This window comes from Balaenoptera musculus, chromosome 2 (genome assembly GCF_009873245.2).
Source record: "Balaenoptera musculus isolate JJ_BM4_2016_0621 chromosome 2, mBalMus1.pri.v3, whole genome shotgun sequence".
NCBI classification, from domain to species: domain Eukaryota; kingdom Metazoa; phylum Chordata; class Mammalia; order Artiodactyla; family Balaenopteridae; genus Balaenoptera; species Balaenoptera musculus.
In genome coordinates, this window is record NC_045786.1 from 125,900,840 (window position 1) to 125,919,804 (window position 18,965).

At 35.4% G+C, this 18,965-nt stretch overlaps 1 protein-coding gene across 3 annotated transcripts in view; it reads right to left on the reverse strand.

Moving 5' to 3' along the window:
• SOS2 (SOS Ras/Rho guanine nucleotide exchange factor 2) overlaps positions 1-18,965 on the reverse strand; it is a 101,677-nt gene that overhangs the window by 48,463 nt on the left and 34,249 nt on the right. For 2 of the 3 annotated variants that reach the window (XM_036841499.1, XM_036841500.1), the window contains exons 5-8: positions 12,618-12,821; positions 7,809-7,952; positions 5,023-5,133; positions 1,337-1,435 (exon numbers count right to left, since the gene is read on the reverse strand). In XM_036841499.1, the coding sequence (XP_036697394.1) occupies positions 1,337-1,435; positions 5,023-5,133; positions 7,809-7,952; positions 12,618-12,821 (558 nt within the window). The remainder of the gene's footprint in view (positions 1-1,336; positions 1,436-5,022; positions 5,134-7,808; positions 7,953-12,617; positions 12,822-18,965) is intronic. The other variant, XM_036841501.1, reaches the window with a different exon arrangement.

The following is an 18,965-nucleotide window of genomic DNA, read 5'->3' on the forward strand; positions in this document are numbered from 1 at the left end:
AAGAAAAACAAACAGAAATATGAAATGCAAACACAAGTCACAGTAGAGAAGATATTTACAATTGCAAAAGACTTGAATAACCCTATAAAAGGTTATCCAAAAGGCCAATAAACATATACCCAAGCACATTAATAATCAAGAAAATACAAATCAAAACCACCACATACCATTATAAATATACCATATGACAGAACTTTTAAAATATGAAAATATGCATAAAGAGAGACATCACCTGCATTCTGGTAGGAGTATAAACTGTAAAACCCACTTTGGAAAACTGCTTGACATCATCTATTAAATCTGAAAATATGCACACTCTATGACCAAGCAATTCCAACCCCGAGTATATACTCTAGAGACACAAAATGCACGCACATGTGTACCAAGAGATATAAAAAGAATGTCCATAGCAAGTGTTATCAGTAATAGCAAAAAACTGTTGTTCAACCAGGAAAGGATAAATAAATCATGGTTTATTCAAACAATGGGAGAAAATTAAACTAGAACAACATACAACCACATCAATGAATCATACAAATATAACTTTGAAAGGAGATAAAAGACACAAAATAATGTATATAATTTGATCCAATTGATTAAAAAGTTCAGAAACAGGCTACATATATTTCTAGTGACATACACATAGGTGTTTAAACTGTAAAGAAAAGCAAAATGTAATTACCATTAAAGTCAGGGTAGTGGTTTCCCTCTGGTGTGTTTAGGCATTACATTTATTATAAAACATGTTTATGTTTTTATACTTTTCTCTATGTATGTATCATAATAAAGTTTATACTACATATTAGAACTTTAGGAATTCAATATATTTTTATGTGTACTGATCTTTAAAAAGAGTTCAAGTTTTACCATAATTTTATTTTTTAATTTGTTGCTTGGGTTCTAGCTATTACACTGCATACTGCATGCGGAAAAAGTGTCAACTTTAAAAGCGTTTTTCTTGACAAGTTATAGCAAGATGGAAGTTTAGAACAATGCTATACATAAAAGTTATTACTTATATAAAGTAAGAGTTAAACCATTGTTGCTGTGTGTCTCCAAAATATAATTTTTAAAAAGTCAACTTTTTTATTATGTTATTACTTTGAGAATTTATATTATCAAATGATAAATATACATTTTCCTCTTATCTACCACTTGGAAATGATATGAAGATAAAAAATATAGGCGTTTCTCTATGGTCTGTGGAAAGAAGGGAGACATTTAAGATACTTTACTTTTATGAATAAAAAGTATGGAAAACAACATCAGATTTTAAAAAAGGTTTTAAGCCTCATAAATGCAAGTATTTTTTTGCCTCAGGAAGCTTTCATCTTACCTTTAATAATTCAAAATAGTGCCAACAATGATATACTGGCACCAGCATAAGGCGTGGAAGGACATAACGAACTGCCTCTTTAAAACCATCAGCAATGGACTGCAAAGCAAAAAGACAAAAAACAGTATATCTCTGATATCAAGGTTATATAACAGCAGTGCCTAACAGAAGCAGATTTTAAGAATACAAGTTACAGGGAATTCCCTGGAGGTCCAGTGGTTAGGACTCAGCACTTTAACTGCCAGAGCCCCAGGTTCAATCCCTGGTCGGGGGGAACTAAGAACCCACGAGCTGTGCAGTGCGCCGCCCCCCTGCCCAAAAAAAAAGAACACAAGATACAGATTATCAAAACTATAATAGGAAGAATGTTCTATATTGAAATTGAAGGGCTATAAATCAAGTTTTTTCCTCCTTTAAGTTATCAGATAATTAAATATATACATTTCATCTTTCACGGCTAAAATAACTTTAACAATAGTCTTCTCAGCTCTTCTTCAAAAGTTTTGGCTTCCACATATCCTAAAGGAATGCTGAAAAGCTGTGTACTGTCTCACACATTTTTATGTCAATTTTATTAAAAATGTTTTGGGGGATATGGTACATTGTAGATGTGATTTAAATATATTTCACCAAACAATGATCAAATAAATTTCAGATTTAGCTCATTTAATTTATGAAAAATGTCTGTTATATAATTTAATTGATAAAGCCAATCTTCACTGTCAAAATAAATAGCCAGATCAGACTAAATTTCTGCAACAAGTCTGACTTCACTCTTAACTTGAAATACACATGTTAATGTCACAGTCTTACACCAAGCATCTGGAAGAACCTCTGTTTCTAACATAAAACATGCAGGTATGAAAACTTTACAAGCCTCACCTCTCCTTTATCACAATGTCCAATGAATGATGAAGTACTTTTTAAAAAAGGTAATATTCACCCTTGTTACAACCTTCTCATTTCTTAATTTTTAGATAGACATGACAAGACAAAGGTAGATATGACATTTCAGCTACCAAGAGTTAACACAATCACCCCATCCCCTGCTTTTGGAACCCTTTTTGCTTTGCACTCAATAAACTCTCCTTCAGGACCAATCCTTTTTTTTTTTTTTTTTTCTTTTCCCTGGCTGGTACCCTGGAGGTTTTTACACCTTGGATCAATGCATAATGGAAAATTCAATATGACAAGAAGTAATGTGTAAGAAAAACTGGAAGAGAATGCAACAACACAAACAAGGTTAGACTAGAAACTAATTCCCTTAAAGATATCTGTACCCTTATACTGCCTGGAAAATCTTAGTGTATAGCTAGGGTTAGGTATATCCCAGTTTTGAAAACTAATAGTCTGCAGAATAAATGATTTTCTAAAATTTATAAGGCATTTAAAAGTTACTCATGTTGATTTTAAATGTCATTAAGGCTGACTTATTTAAAGTGGTATTTCTCATCAGGTAAATACAGACAGAAGCAATATACAAAGTGAAGAAAGAGTTCGAGATGCTGCTTTTAAAATATATACTCATAGGTAAACACTCCCATAACTCTCACCTATTGTTAACTCAAGTAAACTACAATTTGTTCAATAGACTTTTACCAGGATATGCAGAAATTAATTTCTTTTATCATTTAAGATAGTGATACAGATTATGCTAGATATAATTTTATATATTTTATATACAGTGCTTTAAGTGGAACCAAGATGAAACTTCAAAATTAGCCTACAAAAATCATTTGTATTGTTAATTAACACTGAAATGGCTACTAAAGTACATTCTAAAATATTAATGCAATGTGTTTATAGTGTAAGGAGTCCTCTAAAAACAACACAAGCTAATGTCCGACCGTTTAATATGTGCCAAATGTGCTTAGTGTATTCCTGTTTAATTTTCATAACCGTAAGAGGTATACATTATCATCATCATTTTACAAATGAGCAAACTGATTCTCAGAGATTAAGTGACTTGATCAGGGTAAGACAACTATTAATTGGCTCAAAGCCAGAAGTTCTGACTCCAAAGCTCATATTCTTAAAGTGTGCCTACATCTTCTAAGGAAGTTTTGTTGTGTTTTTTTTTAATAAAAAACTTTTATTAAAGTTTTTTGAAAAAACATTACTTTTTCATTTTACAAATGAAGAATCTGTTTTAAGTTAATACAGTACAAGTGAGTTTGGCCTGAAAAGGGTTTTTATATCTAACTCTGAATTTTACTGAATATCTGGAACAACAGCTTAAATAATTGGGTCTTAAATTCAAATTTCAAATCCCATTCAAATCCCATTCAAATCCCATAGTAAGAATTACTAATAAAATAAGAGTAAAACAAGAAATGTTGTGAGTGCTTTTGATGAGTATGCAAAGATTTTATAAGCAGATTTTCCCATTTAACTGATGCCTACTTCATGGTTTATATGAATATATAAGATTTAACTTAAAGAATTATTCCTTCAATTAAGTAAATTTTGAGAATTAAGTGTAACTTTTATTCCAAGTTGACAAGTTTTTTAGTAGAGTAGAAGTAGAAGATGATAATAATGGGAATTCACAGTAAAGGAGGGAGGCAGGTAAGTTCAGTTTTGAACATTTATATTTGAAGTCCTCGTGGGATATTCAAATGAATTAGTTCAAAGGGCAGCTGGTTATACGAAAGTATATACATACACACACATACATCCACTGTTCAAAAGAAAGTTATGACTTGAGAATACAAATAGGAAGTCACCAGCATATAGGTGAAAGCAAAGGGCATGGATAGAGTCACCCAAGGACAGCACAGAGGAACAGAACAGCAGGGGCTGCTAACAGAAGTTGGGTAACACCTGCAACTAAGGAGACTGAGAAGAAACCAGAGAAGATGAAAATTAGGTGTAAGTAGTATCATAGGAGTCAAAAAGGACAACAGAGGTACAAATAAATACTACAGACATAAATATGAAATCAAAATATCTACAGGATTTGGTGGTTAAGTTCACTGTCAAGGGCAGTTTTTAGTGTTACATCCTGATTAGAACACAGATGGTAGCAGTTTGATGGAGAATGATAAAAAGTAATATGAAGACAACTGGCTACAAATGGAAAAAACAAAAAGGGGAAGAGCTACAGTGACAAAGATTTATTTATTCGCTTGTTTTAGGACAATAAAGATTTGACCATATTCATATGCTGAGAAGAGCCAGTCTAAATGCAGGAAGTAGTAGTCAAGGATCATCAATGCCAATGTTACCTTCATTAAGTGTTGAGAGAGTAAAAATATAATTTTGTCCCTCTCCACTTACTCTCACTTTACCTAACTGCATTACTGAACCAAGTAACTTGTGTACTCTCCATTAATATATCTATCTCCTTTAAATGACAGGCCTGATAGAGAAATCTGTATGAATATATGTGAGGATATTCTCCACTCTTTATGATTTTGGTTCTATCTCCTGTAGGGAATAAGATCCTGAAATAGCTCTCCATATTCATCTCTAGATCTCAGATCCAGAATGTGCCAGATTTTTCTAGTCAATCAGTATTTGTCATGGTATTCTATAAAAGATTTCCACATTAAGGACAAATTGAAAGAACTCAAGACAGAAAACAGAAAACAACCTAGAACAGGCTTACAATTAACAGATTTTGAAGGATTGGTGAAATATTTCTTTAGTTGCTTTATAAAAAATAACATTCAATTTAAGTTTACCTGAAAGTGTAGAGCCACTGCAGGTCTGGCCATCAACTTACTGAAATGTTCATTAAATTTTGGTGAAAGAATATCCTGTGATAATGTTTCATAAGGATCAAATGCTTGTTCCTATTTTTTTTTAAAAAGGAAAATGTGTTAGGTTTAAAAGAACATCTTTTCTACTAATATGGCACAGATTACTTAATGGCAAATTTTTATTTAAGGCCTCCATTAGGTTTCAGAAATTTTTTTATTTCAGGGACAAATAATAACTATGGCTGTAACTTGGTAATTCTTAATAAATGTAAGTAATGACCTTGGGCAATGGATGACAAGAAGCTACTGGTCGTAAGTTAGGTCACTGACTTGTGGTCACAAGTATCAAACTATTAAAATGCATACGCACATTTACCCCAGATAAACAAAAGGTGTAGTTATTAGTAAAATAAGGCCGGGATTTGAAATTTCAGTTAGGTTCACCTAGGTTGAAAGGAGTTTACACTGAGGATACTTTCAAAGGAAACAAAAAGTGATATTCCCGCTGTTTTATCCACTCTCCACTTTTTCAAAATTAGAAAAAGAAAGTAAAGACTAACATACAGTAAACTAACAAAACAGAAACTGCCCATATTTTGTTCATGTTTATACTGAAATAAATTCCTATTATTTTATAATAATCAACATCCCCAATGTTTAGCTAGAACTAAGATTTGTTTCATTTTTGTATGTTAAAAATGCAGTTAAGTATGTTTTTCAGAAAATAGCAAGTGTTGGCAAGAATGCAGAGAAATTGGAACCCTTGTCCACTGCCAGTGGGAACTGCAAAATGCTGTAGCCCCTGTGGAAAACAGTTTGGCAGTTCCTTAAAAAGCTAATCAAAGAATTACCATATGACCCAGCAATTCTAATCCTAGGTATATACCCCAAAGAATTGAAAACAGTGACTCAAACAGATACTCATATGCCAGTGTTTACTGCAGCATTATTCACGATAGCCAAAAAGGTGGAAAAAGCACAAGAGTCCATCAACAAATAAATGGATAAACAAAATGTTATATACACACAATGGAACAGTATTTAGTCACAGAAAGAGATAGAGTTCTGATACATGCTATGACATGGATGAACCTTGAAAACATTATGCTAAGTGAAATAAGCAGACACAAGAGAATATTGTAATGATTCTACCTTTATCAAATATCTAGAATCAGCAAATTCACAGAGACAGAAATAGATTAGAGGTTACCAGGGGTTGTGTGGGAGGGAAGAATAGGGAGTTATTACTTAATGAGTAGAGCTTCTGTTTGGGGTGATTAAACAGTTCTGGAAATAGATAGTGGTAATGGTGGTATACTACTATGAATTTAATTAATGCTGTTAAACTGTACGCTTAAAATGGTTAAAATGGCAAATTTCGTTATATGTTTACCACAAAAATAAAATAAAAATTAGAAAATACATTTTTGAATACATGTTTTTGAACCATCATATCTTTAAGAGTACAACAAGCAACCAGACTACAAATTAATATGCTAAGATATCACAATATTAAAAAACTTTCTAATAAGAGCAAGCCTGAATATCTTCGTTAGGCATCAGTAACTGAGTATTTCTATACTATCAGTTCCATTGTCTACAAAATGGATTAATTAAAGTGACTTACATTTTCAGAAAAATTAGGAAGAGATTATAAAACTAGTAAATTTACATGATATCTGAAGAAAGCACTTCAGAAGAAATAAAAATGGCCAATGAGTATGAAAAGATGTATAACATCATTAGTTTAAAAAAAAAAAGCAAAATCAAAGAACAATGAAATATTGTTTTTTCCTACTAGACTAGCAAAAATTAATGGGATAATAACAAAAATTAATGGGATAGTGAAGATATGGGTAAAAAGAGGGTCTGCATATACTAGAACTTATCTGGAAGTAAATTTGGCAAAATGTTTCAAAGTTCTAAAAATGTACCTAGTCTTTAGTACCACGATTCCATTTCTAGGACTACATCCTAAAATAATTACTAGGCTATGAAGGCATTATATAAATATGTTTGTTACAGTATTGTTTACAATAACAAAAAGAACTGAAATAACCTACATGCTTAATAATAATAGTTAAAATGTAGTGTCTCCATAGAACATGGTACTTTCAGACTTTAAAAGCTGTGTTGAAGTATATTTATTAGCATGGAAAATGTTCAAGATATTGAGTGAAAAAAAGCAGGTTATAAAATAGTGAGATCCTATTTTTGTAAATATACATAGGTTTGTATGAATATGTGGACAAATGTTCATAAGGATAAATAAATCTTATAAAGATAACTAATCTCTACGTATTGCAAAACGAAGTTATTTTTGTCTTATTATATTCATCTATATTTTTCTGAATATTTTTACAATGAGCTACATTACTTTTATAATCATTTGAAGCACAAAAATATGATCTGTACTCTGGGAAAAAAATATAAACTTCCTTTTTCATTTTTGGAAATTAAGACTAAAATCCACAAAAGCTAAACAGCTATGGTCAATAAAATTTCTTTTCTTTCACCTTAAATGCACTTGCCGTTAAAAAAAAAAATCTTAAACATTACTAGTCTATCAACTTTTGCTATAAATATTATCATAATTACACTGTAAAGTGTCACTATAAAGACAATGTAATTTTAGTTGGCTATTGGTTAAATCGTAAGTATTTTTTATAGCAGCCAGCAGTGTCTTCTAATTTTCACAAATAATATCTTACTAAATATCTTAATACAGCACTTAGGACTTTAATGAGAAAACAGTTTTGTAAACTTACCTCTGCCAAATCTTCAAAACAGCTTCCAGCTAAGGGATGAGGGCTGCTTTCATCAGTCATTTCAACTGTGTCTTCAATTAAACCTAAAAGTTTCACGGTCAATTCATGTATATCTAAAATGTTACTGAAAATCTTTTCAATATCCTAAAAAAAAAGGAAGGTTAAGTAAGGCATGTCAGTTTGAGAATTTCATTTAAGAATTACTAAATATAAGTAATGTAAGTGTTAAGGATGTTATTTTCACCCAATAACATACCAGTATATTTCAAGACATAAAATATTGAATATATTCCAAATTATAGCAAAAGTCAATCATGAATAAAGAGAAATAAAAAAACCTCTTGGATTAGATTTAGAATTACTGAACAGAACTATATAGAATCTATATTTTCCAGTAAATTTACTGTAAATCTCATATGGTGGATGATTCTAAGCAACTCTTTACATAAAGCATTCTGGCATTTGAGTATTTTAAAATTGGCTAAGTGCTATAAGTCTTGATCAAGGTCTCACAGAGCTGGTTAATGACAAAAGCTGGGATCAAAATGAAGATCTGACTCCTAATCCAGACACAAACTGGTGTCACAGTATGTGGCCTGTCTCTTGAATTTGAGGAGGAATTAAAGATTTAATTCAAGCTTTCAGGTGTGAATTTTATCTGGGTTAAAACATGTTAAGTCCTCTGGAAACAAAAAGACCATATGACTGATTATCCAGGTTATGGCCAACTATTATTCACTCTGCATCTTGTAATGGAAGCATCACAGATTAAGGAACCTGACAGACCTGAGCTTGGATCCTGGCCCCACTACTTGCTAGATGAGTGACCCTGGATTAGGACAATAATGACAATACTAACAGCTTACATTTCTTGTTATTATGTTCCAGGCACTACTTATAAGTATTGATTACTTGACATGTAATTTCATAACAGCCTTATTAGATAGATCCTATCATCATCCTCATTTTACGAATGAGGAAACAGGAACAGAGCAGTTAAGTAATTTGCCCAGGGTCACACAGTTGGTATATTAATACCTACCCATAAAGTTCTTAAGAGGATTAAATGAGATGATTTCTACAAAATGCTCCTGGCATATATTAGGCCTTCCACAAATGTGAGCTTTCTGAAAACATAGGAGTAGGGCCCAAAGGAGTAAATTAAGATCAATAGTCATTCATTCTTTTATCAAATATTTACTGAGTTCTATGCTCTGACCTTAGATGGCCTTTATTTCAAAAGTTTACACTCTCAACTATGCTGAAAAAATATAGTAGATATAGAGATAGAGAAAAGGGATTCTTTCTCTTAACCCTTCAGTATTATAATAAAAATTTTCTATCAAATCAGCACAAATTCAGTGAAAAGAGACTCATAAAAATTAATTCCTGAGGAATGAAAACTGATGGGATGCAGAAAAGGCAAAGAGGATAATATTAGCTACCAGCAATTGTTATTAGCTAACAGCATTTGTTAAGCTTTTAATTCTTTACACCACTATAGACAAAACCCAATTATACTGTGGTATAAAAGAACCAAAATTCAAGTTCAACCTCCATAACTAACTTATCATAACTATTTTATGTCAATTTCCTCACCAGTAAGGTAGAAATGATAATACCTGTCCTACCTATCTCAGAGAATTGTTAAGGGTCACATAAAATAGGAGAATAATTTAAAAAACATAAAATGTTGACTACTGGGCTTCCCTGGTGGCGCAGTGGTTGAGAATCTGCCTGCTAATGCAGGGGACACGGGTTCGAGCCCTGGTCTGGGAAGATCCCACATGCCACGGAGCGGCTGGGCCCGTGAGCCACAACTACTGAGCCTGCGCGTCTGGAGCCTGTGCCCCGCAACGGGAGGGGCCGCGATAGTGAAAGGCCCGCGCACCGCGATGAAGAGCGGTCCCCGCACCGCGATGAAGAGTGGCCCCCACTTGCCGCAGCTAGAGAAAGCCCTCGCACGAACCGAAGACTCAGCACAGCCAAAAATAAATAAATAAATAAAAATAAAAGTAGCTATTAAAAAAAATAGATAAAAAAAATAAATTATTTAAAAAAAAAAAAAATGTTGACTACTTAAGGCAGTGTGTCCAGTAGGAGTTATTATCAAATGTTAAACTAAATATGCATATTTTAAAAAAGGATAAAAGCCAATTAAAAACACCTTAAATTATCAGTGAAATTAATTCTTCTGGAAAAGAATGAAAAAGCTAAATCAGGGACTTCCCTGGCAGTCCAGTGGCTACGACTCCGTGCTCCCAATGCAGGGGGCCGGCTTCAATCCCTGGTCAGGGAACTAGATCTCACGTGCCGCAACTAAGAGTTCACATGCCACAACTAAAGATCCCACATGCTGCAACTAAAAGATCCCACATGCCACAACGAAGATCCGGTGCAGCCAAATAAATAGATAAATATTTAAAAAAGAAAAAAAAGCTAAATCAGTTCCTAATCTTAAGCACTCAGCCAGCTGTGTCTGAGCATCACTCCTATTCACTCATGTAATAGTTATTTGGGGGAGGAAGTCAGGAAGTAAGAGAAAAGCCAAATATTCAAAGTGAAAGACACTCAGGGACTTCCCTGGTGGCACAGTTGTTAAGAATCTGCCTGCCAATGCAGGGGACACGGGTTTAAGCCCTGGTCCGGGAAGATCCCACATGCTGCAGAGCAAATAAGCCCATGTGCCACAACTACTGAGCCTGCGCTCTAGAGCCCACGAGCCACAACTACTGAAGCCCATGCACCTAGAGCCCGTGCTCCTCAACAAGAGAAGCCACCACAATAAGAAGCCTGTGCACCACAACAAAGAGTAGCCCCCGCTCGCCGCAACTAGAGAAAGCCTGCACGCGGCAACGAAGACCCAACACAGCCAAAAATAAAAAATATAAATAAATAAAAATTTTAAAAATCATTAAAAAAAAGAAAGTGAAAGACACTCAGACATCTAAGAAAAAACAGATCACGTGAGAAATGAAGGAAAGAAAAATAAATCTAAATTTTAAAAAACCCCACAAAACAGTACTTGTCTAGCTAGATTCCTTAGAGTGGACTTCAGAACCTAGAGAGGTAGGGAAAACATGGACAAGTCTCCCTGGATCCCCATCCTACTCACCCCATTCCTACGCTGTCTTCCAACAGCGGAGCTCTGCCTTTGCTTATTTGATATTCTGTATAAACTTTCATTCTTCAAAAGTTCCACTAGTAAAGCTTTAAACTACACTCTAAAGTACTTACCAAAAGACAGGAAAAAGCATAAGTCTTTCTTTTCTAGACCATACATTTCTTTCACCATCTTCAAATGAATGACTATAAATCTCAAATACTGCACAGTAGAAAAAGATTTTTAATTTTTTTAATTTTTTTTTTTTTTGGCTGCATTGGGTCTCCGTTGCTGCGTGCGGGTTTTCTCTAGTTGCGGCGAGCGGGGGCTACTCTTCATTGTGGTGCACAGGCCTCTCGTTGCGGTGGCTTTTCTTGTTGCGGAGCACAGGCTCTAGGGCGCGTGGGCTCAGTAGCTGTGGCATGCAGGCTCACTAGTTGTGGCTCGCGGGCTCTAGAGCGCAGGCTCAGTAGTTGTGGCACACGAGCTTAGTTGCTCCGCGGCATGTGGGATCTTCCTGGACCAGGGCTCGAACCCATGTCCCTTGCACTGGCAGGTGGATTCTTAACCACTGAGCCACCAGGGAAGCCCGAAAAAGATTTTATTCCAGTGTAATCCCCCTAATTTTGTGTCTAATTTTCATTGTCACTGCACTTATTATATTAGTATAACAATTCACATATTAAAAACCCCACAATATCCCCAGTGTTCATAGCAGCATTATTTACAACTGCCAAGATATGGAAGCAATGTAAGTGTCCCTCAAAAGATGAATGGATAAAGAAGATGTGGTATATATACACAATGGAATACTACTCAGCCATAAGAAAAAGAATGAAATATTGCCATTTGCAGCAACATGGATGGACTTGGAGGGCTAAATGAATTAAGTCAGACAGAGAAAGACAAATATCAATTATATGTGGAATCTAAAAAATACAACAAACTAGTGAATATAACAAAAAAGAAGCAGACTCACAAATAAAGAGAACAAATTAGTGGTTACCAGAAGGTGTGGGTGGCAATATAGGGGTGAGGGAGTGGGAGGTAAAAACTACTGGGTGTAAGACAGGCTACAAGGACGTACAGCAAGTCCCCTACATACAAACGAGTTCCGTTCCGAGAGCAGGTTCGTAAGTCCAATTTGTTCATAAGTCCAACAAAGTCAGCCTAGGTACCCAACTAACACAATCGGCTATACAGTACGGTACTGTAATAGGCTTATAATACTTTTCACACAAATAATACATAAAAAACAAACACAAAATATAAAGAAAACATTTTTAATCTTACAGTACAGTACCTTGAAAAGTACAGTAGTACAGTACAACAGCTGGCATACAGGGGCATGTTTGCATCTTTGAAAGTTCGCAACTTGAAAGTATGTATGTAGGGGACTTACCATATTGTACAACATGGGGAATATAGCCAATATTTTATAATAACTATAAATGGAGTATAACCTTTAAAACTTGTGAATCACTATGTTGTACACCTGTAATTCATATAATATTGTATATCAACTATACTTCAACAAAAAAATCTGAAAAAAATTAAAAATAGACAAAGCTAAACAACCCCACAATACTAAATAATACAATATTTTGTTTACATACTCATAAAGTATATGAAGTTACTGTTTATGATTTTAAGCTACTATATGACTTTTTGGGGTAGACAGAATTTCAAACCCAAAAGGTACTTACAGAAGGTTTAAACAGCTTTCTGTCAGAAAGAAAAGCTTCTCGAAACACTTTTATGATCATATTTAGTTCCCGTAGATACTGTCTTTCTTCTGCAATTTCAGTTCTGACAAGGTCATAGTAGTTTAATTCACCTGAAGAACTAGGTTCATCTTCACAAAGAGAAACCAAGCCTATGTCATCCTGATCAAACATGTCCATCAAAACCTAAGAAATATAAATCAGTAATGGATAAACTTATTTTCCTTACTGTTATAAGACCATCTCAAAGTACTTGGAATTAAAACGTTATTAAACAATGAGAGTTGTGTGTATTACAGGCTAAAATTTTAAGAGAAAATCCAAAATAAGAGAAATATGAAAAGTTGAAGTGAGATAACGTTCAAATAAAACTGGATATGGAGAAATAAATATTTATGAAAATAAGATAAATCTAACAGTGAAATATATATATACATATATGTACACATATACATGTATGTCTGTGTGTATATAAATAAAGGTACATACGCACACATAAACATAAAATATATAATAGCAAAAAGAGCACACATTTGGAGAACAACAATCTGAACCAAAATTCCAGTTCTACCACTTACCTGTGATTACAGACAAGTTATTTATTCTTTTGAAAGTCAGATCCCTTATATGTAAAATATAACTGATGAAAGAATTCAATGAAGTAATGGACATAAAACGCATACTATTACATCTGGCAAACAGTAGGCATTCAAAATGGTAGTTCTTTGTCCTACTGTAAGGATGCTTATATGCACTCGAGTAGAGTTTAAAGGAGAAAAGTAAAATGATACGCAAAATATATTAACAGCGTGATGCTTTTCTGATGCATATTTACTACATCAACAACTGCTATTAAGTTCATTTGTTAAAATCAAGCATCCCCTGGGACTTCCTCTGGTGGTCCAGTGGTAAAGAATTCGCCTTACAATGCAGGGGATGCAGGTTCCATCCCCGGTCAGGGAACTAAGACCCCACATGCCGCAGGGCAACTAAGCCCGCGTGCCACAACTGCTGAGCTTGCCCCCCTCAACTAGAGCCCACGTGCTCTGGAACCCGCGCACCACAGCTACAGAGCCTGTGCGTCACAACTAGAGAGAGAAAACCTGCGCACCACAACGAAAGATCCCACATGCCTCAATGAAAATCCCGTGTGCCACAACTAAGACCCAACGCAGCCAAAAATAAATAAAAATAAATATAAATAATAAATAAATCTTAAAAAAAAAAATCAAGCACCCCACAGATGCTTAAATTGCTATAGTGACAATTTCCCCTTTCAGAAAATAGTAAAGATTGCTACTATGGATTTAAGTCAACCAACAGGCAAGAACTAGCTGTATATCAAAAGCAATAGGAAAAAGGTGACCATACTTTTTAGAATTAAAAATAGTTTAAAAAGAAAAGAAAAATTGGACCTACTTAATTATATACTCCAGACTGACTGAAAACTACTTTCTTAGAGTTTAGGAAAAAAGAAAAGGCACAATCCCAAAAAGGAAGCTCCAAAAAGTAAAACAATTTCAAGGGGATGAGAGGAAATTCTAACAATACAATATGAGATATTCATTCATTCATTCATTCTCAAAAACATCTATTGATCACCAGAAATTGTGTCAGATGTTGGTAAGACACAGCAGTAAGCAAAATAAACATGAACCCTGCCCTCCTGATCTTCTTTTAAATCTAACTCAAAAATATTTCTTAAATCTGGTCAATCCTCTCCATTCCCCTCCACACTTCAAATCAGACTATTAAGCAATCACAACATCTATTAAAAGGTCTTGCAATATGATCTCCCTGCCACTGGTTTCTTCCCAACCCCATTTTCAAAATTATGTTCCTAAAACCAAATTTGTGTCATACCCTACCTAAAAACGATACTGGATTTCATTGCTTTCAGCACACAATTCTAATTTCATGAAGATAAAGGCCATTCACAATCTAATCCCAGCCCACTTCCCTAGCCTCATCTCCTGTGATACTTTAAAATCCATCTTCTCCTCATTGCCCCCCCTCCATGAAACTCACCCTCCTGCCATCATCACCTCTGATTCCCAGCCACATTAGACCTTTGAAGAAACCATTGGGGCTACACACAGAATTAGCTAATGAAATCTGATTTTAAGCAGACACGCAAAAGAACAGAAGGTATGACACAGAACAGTCTTCTCTTCCCCACCAGAGATATTTTTAAAGTAGTCTGTACTTGCTCTAATTCCTTACTCCTCAAGCTCACTACTCTATTGAAACTGCTCTCGCTAATGACCTTTGAATATCTTTTTGTTTTCTCTAGTTATCAACACAGCTGACCAGAACTTCTTAAAACTTTCTCTTCCCTTGGCTTCTCATACACCATTCTGTCAGTGAGGCCTCCTTCTCTACTACTCACCTTCTCCAACATCCACTGCAGGGTTCCATTTTTGGAACTGTTTTGGTCACACAACACCCAAAATCCCGAATGTAAATGCTATAGGAGTCAGGTAGATAATATCATGTTAATACATAAGAAGAGGTGATGGGGAGTGCGGCAAACTAGAAGGTGCATGCACCTAAAGAAGAAAGGCACTGTTCAATGCCAGCTATTCTGTCAGGCCTTTTGATTTTCTTTTTTCAAGAAGAGTCTGGAATCTAGATTTTTATGAAGAATTTTCATATCTGTAAATATAAACAGACTGCAAATAATTCAAAATTTTAAGAAGTAAACCTGGAGTCCCTATTCACTAGCAGGCCACCAGTCTGAAACAACTACTATACTTCCTCCTGAGTGAGCTCATCTTCTTAAACGATGTTCAGTTACTAGATAATAACTCCCTAAACATTTATCTCAGCATCTCTCTGGACCCTAGGCAGATGTTACCAGAAGCTTGCTAGATATCTCTGTCTGACAAACCTATACATGTACACTCTACTTCAGAATCACTAATCACAGCATCATCTCCTTGGCTTTCATAGCTAGAAAACTTGTCACTACCCTAGACTTAACACTTCTCCAACTTCCACACCAAATCAGTCCCCAAATCCTGTTAACTCCAACTCAGAAACAGCTCTTAAATCTCGTCAGTTCCTTCTATTCTCCCGTCTAGAATGTCTTCTCTTACTTCTCTTTCCTTCCAACTCTCACATTTATTCATCTGATAAATCCCTAGCCATTTTCATCACTTAGCTAAAATATAATTGTCTTTGTATAGCTTTTCCCAACTCTCCCTGAACTCTATCAAAATCTTTTCCATTGGCTTCAGTCCTCCATTAGCAATCCTCTCTCTTTTCTATATAAGCACCTAACTTATATCGACATTTCTAAGGATAAGAGCCATGATTTCACCTTAAAATCCACAGCATTTGATAAACAGTAAATGCACAAAAGATACTTGCTTAAAGAGTATATATGTAGGGCTTCCCTGGTGGCGCAGTGGTTAAGAATCCGTCTGCCAATGCAGGAGACATGGGTTCGAGCTCTGGTCCGGGAAGACCCCACATGCCGCGGAGCAACTAAGCCAATGTGCCACAGCTACTGAGCCTGCGCGCCACAACTACTGAAGCCTGCGTGCCTAGAACCCATGCTGTGCAACAAGAGAAGCCACCGCAATGAGAAGCCCGCTCACCACAACAAAGAGTAGCCCCTGCTCGCCGCAACTAGAGAAAGCCCACACGCAGCAACGAAGACCCAACGCAGCCATAAATAAATAAATAAATAAATTTCTATTAAAAAAAAAAGAGCATATATGCATTTTATGTTTGTAAACTGTTAGAATTGTAATGAAAGGCTAAAGCCCAAGTGAGTTAAAAATCAGAATAAATGTTAGGACAATAAAAGCATTTTTTGGTCATGTTCACAACAAGAATAATAAAGGAGAATTGGTTCTTGGAACAGATGGAGTAATATTACAACAAGAGAAAAAATACAGAAGAACTCAACTTCTATAACATCTGGGCTCACAGAAATAATCTTCTTCAGAGCAGCTCTGTGCTCTCTTACTCTCTCTTGCCTTTCTTAAACATCAATTTTCCTCTTAAGCATGTATGTTCTATTTTTCCAGTCTGAGTATCATTTTCCTTAATAGTGACAAGTATATTAGGGGTTGAGCTCTAAAATTCCTTCCTATGACCATCTAACTATTCTCAGCAATCTCTGATGTGCCAGAATACATCATATAGTCAAATGCCTCTTTTATTTTTAAGTGTAGAAAAAAGGTTGGTTCTCAAGTTCTCTATCAAATTATACGACCTTGTCTAGGAAATTACACAGGTCCTTAGAAAGCATTTATTTGAATAGTTTATTAAACAGATGGTTTGTGAGCTCTTGAAATAAGTGATCACAGGAAATCAGTTTAGATTTACTAAAACCACACCATGTCACACTAATCTCATTAATCCATTCACATGACTAGTCCCACAAATAAAGTCATCTGTATCCTAGCTAAACCTATGACAGTCTCTCATGACAAACTTGGAATCACAGTAGAAAAGGATGGGCAGGGGACTTCCCTGGTGATCCAGTGGTTAAGACTCTGCACTCCCAATGCAGGGGGCCGGGGTTCGATCCCTGCTCAGGGAACTAGATCCAGCATGCCACAACTAAGAGCCCACATGCGGCAACAAAGATCCCGCGTGCTGCAAGTAAGACCTGGCTCAGCCAAATAAATAAATAAATAAATGTTAAAAAAAGAAAAGAAAAGAAAAGAAAAGGATGGGCAAACTACAGCCCATAGGCCACAGTGAGCCTACTGCCCTTTATATAAATAAAGTTTTACTAGAATACAGCCCACACTCATTGGTTTATGGCTTCCTTTCTGCTACAAAGGCAAAGATGAGTAGTTCTAAGAAAGACGTGTAGCCTACAAAGCCTAAAATATTCAGCCACCCATCTGGTCCTTTACAGGTAAAGTCCGCTGACCCCTGAATTAGACAAAGAGGTAAAACAGTAGCTGATGAAAAGGCCATAGTGAAAAAAAGTGGTAATTTATTAACCTGGAACAATGCCTCGAATAACATACGTGAGAGGGGCTTCCCTGGTGGCGCAGTGGTTGAGAATCTGCCTGCCAATGCAGGGGACACGGGTTCGAGCCCTGGTCTGGGAAGATCCCACATGCCGTGGAGCAACTAGACCCGTGAGCCACAATTACTGAGCCTGCGCGTCTGAAGCCTGTGCTCCACAACAAGAGAGGCCACGATAGTGAGAGGCCCGCGCACCGCGATGAAGAGTGGCCCCCACTTGCTGCAACTAGAGAAAGCCCTCGCACAGAAACGAAGACCCAACACAGCCATAAATAAATAAATAAATAAACAAAATTTAAAAAAAAAATGTTAAGGATGTACCTCACATATCTTATTTAAAAAAACAAAAAAAAAAGTGAGAAATCTCATCTCTTAAACTTTTCCAATATTTTTAACAAATAATTTCCAACTAAAACAAACTAGGTTTCTCAGACTGGCATATATTACAAAAAGCTGGTATGATATCTACAATGATGAATGACAAAATTCGATTTTTATAATATCTTGATATGCTAGAGCATAGTCTCAGTAACATTACAAAGTTTTATAGAGAAAAACTTGAGTTCAAACTTAGAGGAAAAAAATATCAACAGCACAAGCTGTAAGAAATCAAAGATACAAGAGTATCTCATGTGGAAAGTCCCAGGGAGCTGAGACATCTGCAAACTCATTAAGTAAACAGAGTCATATGTGTGCTCAAAAAGGTTAATGCTGAAATTATAAAAGAACACCATATAGAATAAAGGAGGTGAGCCTTTCATTGTACTGTATTGGTCAGACCAAATCTAGACTGCTGTCTTTAGTTTTAGAAATCACAGTGTAAGAGCAATGCAATAATGAGATCTGAAAATCATGTCACAAAAAGATGGGTTTTCAAAGTCTCAAAAGGTAAAAATTTAGTACATGGAAAAAAGCTTTAAATAACAGAATGACTTATTCTGAAAAACAGTTTGGTCTTATCTAATGTAGTCCAGAAGAGAGACTAGAATTAGTGAATGAAATTCAACAGGAAATTCAGATGCAAACTATTGTATATAGTATGGATAAACAACAAGGTCATACTGTAGAGTACAGGGAACTATTGATATATTCAATATCCTGTGATAAACCTGTGTGGATTTGGTCTCGTAATTCTGAGACTGTGTAATTGTTTAGAATTTAACTACTTTCGCCTTTAAAAAGAGTCATGGAAAAGGTAACTGACTCAGATATGGAATAAAGTCTCTCCTTCCCACAGTCCCTCAATAATCCTGTTTGATTAATCCAAGGCCACTGTTTGAGGGCAGGGGGAGGGGAGGAATAGGGCAAATAAGGTAGGAATCCCTACACGAGGGT